Source organism: Hordeum vulgare, chromosome 4H (genome assembly GCF_904849725.1).
Source record: "Hordeum vulgare subsp. vulgare chromosome 4H, MorexV3_pseudomolecules_assembly, whole genome shotgun sequence".
Taxonomy (NCBI): domain Eukaryota; kingdom Viridiplantae; phylum Streptophyta; class Magnoliopsida; order Poales; family Poaceae; genus Hordeum; species Hordeum vulgare.
Window position 1 is genome coordinate 91,275,957 of NC_058521.1, and position 6,021 is coordinate 91,281,977.

At 46.0% G+C, this 6,021-nt stretch overlaps 1 protein-coding gene across 1 annotated transcript; it reads right to left on the reverse strand.

Annotated features, from left to right (window-relative positions):
- Positions 1 to 995: 995 nt before the first annotated feature.
- LOC123446181 lies at positions 996 to 2,689 on the reverse strand. Its single transcript, XM_045122863.1, has 3 exons — positions 1,982 to 2,689; positions 1,506 to 1,872; positions 996 to 1,414 (listed from the first exon to the last, which is right to left on the reverse strand). Exons 1-3 carry the CDS (start codon positions 2,613 to 2,615, stop codon positions 1,123 to 1,125), a joined length of 1,293 nt encoding a protein of 430 aa, XP_044978798.1. The 5' UTR covers positions 2,616 to 2,689; the 3' UTR covers positions 996 to 1,122.
- Between the last annotated feature and the right edge of the window lie 3,332 nt (positions 2,690 to 6,021).

The following is a 6,021-nucleotide window of genomic DNA, read 5'->3' on the forward strand; positions in this document are numbered from 1 at the left end:
GTTTGTTTTGAAGCTGTATCTTGATCCAACCCACACAGCGACGTCTGAAGAAGGTAGCCGGAAGAATCCAAATCCAATAAAACAAGCAACTTGAGGACACCGATCTTCTTTTCAAGCTGTGCCATTGACATTCTTTGCTGTAACTGTCTCTTCCAATTTGTCGTTCTCCATGTACAGAGCAGGTCACAGGCATTGCTAAATTAACAATGATCCATGACCAAATCTTGGACCCATGACCTGTTTGTTCTGGAATCAGCTTGTGGTACCCCTGTCTATGCCCCTCCTTTTCAATTAAAATACAGGTACAGATGACAACCATTAAATACTTCTATCTACTTGCTACGGCTTAATTAACCTAGGTTTTCTAGAGGATTGTGTGTACAGCAGCGCTAGCTAGGTTGGTTTTAGTACTGATTAAACATGTGTTTAGTGGAGTAGATTTAGCTGGATGCAGCTAGGTGGTAGCATCTCAAGGGGAATTAACAAGAGATTGAGTAATCAGTACAGTTCATTGCTTCTCCCAAAGTGACTGTTTGTTCTTAATCCTTTGTCTGGCTGTTCCGCGGAAGAACCCAAAACATACGCTTATGGGTGTAAGCGTCTGATCTGCCCAGCACAAAGGGACAAAGGACTTGCATTGATATTGATTTTGGTAGATCTTGGAAGCTGGCGCATGTAACATGTTTGGAGCCTATTGCATGGCCTTATTCTCATCATGTACTCGCTCCGTTCCTAAATATAAGTCTTTTAAGCGATTTCACTATGTGTCTACATACGGAGCAAAATGATTGAATGTACACTCTAAAGTATGTCTATATACATCCGTATGTAGTCCACTAGTGAAATTTCTATAAAGACTTATATTTAGGAACGGAGGGAGTACCTTCTTTTGTTTATTTAGTGTAAAAAATACAGATTTTGATGATCAACAGTTGTGGTATGAGATGCTTTCATGGTCTCAATCCTGTGAAATTTTCAAACGTGACATCAAAGGATTTGCAACAGGAAAATTTGAATCATAAACTGATGATCAACAGGAAACAGAGATGCTACAAAGAGAAGCGAATTAAGGGAGCAAAAGTAGCAGCAAAGTTATGTTACACACCACACCAGACAATGTGGTTATGTCGCAGTAGCCACTGTGTACATCACTACAAAGCAAGGCAGTATAGCCGTTGGGTTGAAGACGGATAGTTCATCCAAATCTGAGCAGGAACTGACGCTGTCACAGCCAGACTTCTCTGAAGAATTGCTGTTGTTGACGAGCTTCTTCACTCTTCCTGCCACCACCCTGCACACCAGCATCGCCCTCTTCTCGCCGCCGCCGCCGCCGCCGCCCGACAGAGGTGTTTGCGCCTTGTCGTGAGCCCGTCCGCTCGTCGCCATCGTCGCAATTTTCCCATCGCCGTCGACCCTGACGATAACAAACGCAAGATTTGTCAAGCTGAAGGCCCTGCAAGACTTTAGCTCTGAACTTCTGAACATTTGCACCGGTGGTTCAGTACCTGAAGCCGTCTCTGATAATGCTGCACAGTTTGCAGTGCTGCGGAGACGACCGGCAGAGGGAGGTGGCGCCGGCGAGACCGAGGGAGCACGTGAAGGTGGTGCAGTGGAACCGCAGGATCTCGTTGCCGTCGGCGGCGCACCGTGGGAAACTCCTCCTGGCCAGCTCATCGGTGCTGCTCGCCGCAGTCGCCTTGACGCGCTCCCTGTACTGCTCGAACCTCTCCACGGTCTTGCCGGAGCTGTGCACCTTCAGAATCATCTCGATCCTGCAAATCGGCGCCGCCCGCGGCTTCCCGACGAGCCAGCTCGACTGGAAGATAATCTCCACCACGTTCCTGCTCGTGTCCTCGGCGCCAAGCTCGGAAACTGCAATCATTCATGCATCCATGGATTTACATCAAAATTATGTTTGAAGAATGTTAATTGTTAACCTTTAATCAACTGCAGGCTGCAGCATCTGCATTTTTGTTTATACCTGCATGGTGGGTTGATCTGTGGAGCTCGAGGGACTCGGCTTTGACGAAGACCTCGTCGCAGTCGGAGCAGGGGAGCATGCCGGCGCCGCCGACGAGGCTTGTCCTGGGGTCGAGCACCGAGTGGCACTCGTAGTAGCAGCCAGAGAGCTTCCTGAATGACCTGGAGCCGGCGACAATGGACGAAAGCGGCGACGACGACGACGATGACGAGCTGGCGGTGGTCGCCGTCGTAGCAACCGAGGTCTCCGAGTTGAACGACGACGACGCTGACACGACCGCCCCGGGAGCCACCACGGGCACGGACAAGACGTCATTGTCCGGAGCCTTGAGAGACCCACTGCTGGAGACATTGCGGCCGCTACTCCGGCAGCTTTCCCTGCTCAGCACAGCGCTCTCCTTGGTGCCGCAGATTGACCCTGGGCAGGTCATGCTCCTGCCGATGCCGACACTTCTTCTCGTCGTCGTCGTCGTCGTCGTCTCCCTCTCGCTCCTGTTGTTCTTGCTGTCTCCTGCTCCTGCTGGCCGGCTTCTGCTCTTCCACCCCATGGCTCCCCACAAGGAAGTACCAGATTTCCTCTGCTGCTTTTTCTCTCCTGCTATACTCATCTTCTCGCCAGCTGCAGTTGCATCCATTGGGGCTGGAGGGTAAGGAGAAGTGGCTAGAAGGCAGACCTATCTTAAACCTTGTTGGGAGGGAGGAGGGAGGGAGGGTGGGAGAAAGGGGTGCTGAGATTAGGGGGCGGTGTCTGAAGCTTTGAGCAGTAAACTAGCTTTAGGCTCCATTGCTCCATGATTAGTTTAGAGTATTGCCCTTAATGGCTCCCTTTTGGTGTGGTGTGTGCACTGTAATAATCTGGTAATGGTGGGTGGTGGGAGTGAATGGAAAGGCACGCACACAGGGTTGCAGATGCCAAGGAGATAAAAGCATGGCATGGGCAGCTAGCAATCATGCTTCCAATCCTGACCATGTGGTAAGATGTCCATCCCCTGTTTGTGTTCGTGTCTTTGTTTGAGATGGCGAATAAACCAGAGGGAATAGTCATGTGATCTCGATCTCACGATTTTAACAAAAAAGGATAAATGTACATGGTAGTATAAAGATGAATATTTCTTAGTCTCTGTCTTTTTTTTTTTTTGAGGGTACCCTAGTCTCTGTCTTTACCTAATGCTTCCTCCGTTACAGAATATAGGGTGCATAAATTTTCGTAAAAGTCAAATGTATGCGTCTTTGACGAGGATTCTATAATAAAATTTCAACATCCACAATATAGAATAAATAGAATATATTTTGTGATGGATCTAATTATATTAATCTGTTTCTCAAAAAAAATATTATATAAATCTGGTACAATATATTAGTACCTTTTTTTTGTAACCTTTAGTCAAATTTGCAAGTTTGACTTTTGAGAAAACTAATGCACTTTATATTGTGAAATGTCGGGAGTATTAGCAAATTTCTTCCTTCGTTTCATCCTCCAAGACCCTATCCATCCGCTCATCCTTGTCTCCGCCCGTCCAGAATCCCAACCCAACACCTATCCACATGGCCCCATCCATCCCGACCTTCTTGAACACCTTGGGTTATCTCCCCCTACCGCCTCACACCCTCCTACCATCTCCATGTTGCCTTCCGCTGCTCGATGTTGTCCTACGACGGCTTCCATCCACATACTCTCATCCCTCTCCAACACAATCGACGTAGTGTTGGTCGCATATCCTCCCTCCGTCTCCACGCCGCCTTCCGTTGCTCGGTGTTCGATCATAGGTGGACCGATGTTGTCGCGACCATCACATCTCTCAACTCTGTGCCTTCGGTTTGGCAACATTATCGGCGAGGATAAGGGTGACATGTACATGAGAGATTAGGAGGGGCACGAGGTGACAGGATCTAGGGAGGCATTTCAAGGACGACGAAGAGCTTATGATTTACATGATTGATCTATCCGACCAGCTCGTCGCCACACTCATCAAACGTGGAATCATGGGCAGGTGACACACCAGGATGTCCTCCCAAAGCCCACCTTGCTCAATCCATTGCTCAATCCACTAACACCTGAAACCGACACACAAGGAGGAGAACTTGGGGCCCGGACACGCTATGGAGCTCGAATGATGAGCGGTGGACGGACCTGTTCTTACGACTCTTGATAACAGTGACAACAATGATGAAGAGTACTCTAGTTTTATCTACATTAGTTTTATCTAGTTTTTAAGTTTTATCTAGTTTTAGTTTTAAGTATTTTTTAATATATTTGCATCGTAATATCGTTTACTTGTATCATATGGACTATATTATGGTAAGAAATGTTGTTTGGCCTTGACATGGACGCTGTAAATATAGTGCGCCTATCGAAACTGCATCGCCACGTCCTTTTTTTCCAGCGCGTGTTGATGCTGATGCCACGCCGCGGGCCAAAAAAACTAATTTGGCGCCCTAAAAACTTATAGCACGTCGCGCGGTTGCGTGCCTATTGGAGTTGTTCTAATTAGGCCATCACGATCTCAACAAACATGATTGAGAGTTTGACATCCCTCCTGATCTCGACGGATATAAAAGACATGTTCTGCTTGGTGTTGTTGTTACTCGATGTTGGCTGTTGTTAGTCTGGATATGTAGATGATGTTATTTCTTCGTGTTCAACTTTTAAATTTCAACATGAACTAATTATATGGGATTAGATTTATTCACCCAGATTAATTGACTTGGGATTATGTGGCATCTCCTGAAATAACGTCTGAAGAACCATGTCCTCAATCGATCCATCTTTTTGTTATATCATGACACATGTCCAGCAATCCAGTTTCTAGACCCGGGCTAACCACGACTCACGGCAACTGCTCCGTAGCGAAGCACAGACATTATGCTAATGTTATAAGGCTACTCCCAATGCTTCACCTTATACAGGTGCTAAGGTAATAGGAGAGAGATGAGTGTGGTGACCCCAGTAAGAAACAATGCTAAGCACGTGAACCTAAGTAAAACAATTAAATGAAAGAAATGCATCAATGCATGCACAACTTTAATTACAGAAACATTAAATAAGGAGACTTAGCTACAATAAGTAAGCAACTATGCATTGGAGACTTTAGTTGCTAAACTATTTAATGTGCTTAGCACCTCATCTTAAGAGCATGGTTAATAGTATAGCCAACTGCTGGCTATAAGTTATCTTATAGTCCATCTTATAGCTAGCTTCTACAATAGTTAGATATAAAAAATATATTATTTTTATCATATATGACCCATCTTTCATTCTCACAAAGCACCCAGGAGCACGTGCTAGAGCTAGCTCTTCACGAAGAGCCCGCTTCCCTTCTCCCTTCTCTTCTCTCTCATCCAACTCCGCAAAAATATAGTATTTTAATCTTAGAGCCTGCTGATTATACCTTATTGTACTTGCTCTGACACAAATGCATTAAAAGTGGCCTAATCATACAGAGTTTGGAGGTTAAAACCAACCACATTTTTTTCCAGGGTAAAACCAATCACATTTCGAAGATAAGAAACATAGCAAAACTAGTTGAACGATGCTAAAGCATTGCTAGCAGCGTTCAAAAAAGAAATCGGTTAACTTTTAGAACTTCTACACGTGATCTGCACAGACTTTAGATGGGCATTGGCGTTTCCACCCGGCAGTTCAAATGCCAAGTCCGACATGATTTCTTTATGAACTGAAGATTGTCTGCTTTAGGTGAGAAATATATTATATTCTAGAAAAATGAAAGGATCGTGCATACTTGTATTAGGCATCTTTGATGGACCCGTAAATCGCCCGCATCCATTCGGACCGCAGAAGTTATCTAATGTGAACCTGTATCGATCCGTAACACGATCCAGGCTCTATTTTTTCCGTAAATTAGAGACAAAAGTGAAGAGCTTTGAGTCCGGTCACGAGAAACATCGCTATATCCGAACCTTTGGCCCACACAATCCCCCTACCGGTCCCATTTCCTTGCACGCCGTCCGTCCTATCCCTTGCTTTCCATCCTTCACCTTTGCCGCCGCTGCTCCTTGCACGTCTCCGCCCACCAGAAAGGC

What these genes read in the sequence shown, in the direction of transcription:
- LOC123446181 (XM_045122863.1), bottom strand. Translation starts at nt 2,615, where the DNA reads ATGGATGCAACTGCAGCTGGCGAGAAGATGAGTATAGCAGGAGAGAAA. An exon ending in CAGATCAACCCACCATGCAG is followed by an intron (nt 1,873 to 1,981) that starts GTATAAACAAAA and finishes GAATGATTGCAG; the next exon opens with TTTCCGAGCTTGGCGCCGAG. An exon ending in ATTATCAGAGACGGCTTCAG is followed by an intron (nt 1,415 to 1,505) that starts GTACTGAACCAC and finishes TGTTATCGTCAG; the next exon opens with GGTCGACGGCGATGGGAAAA.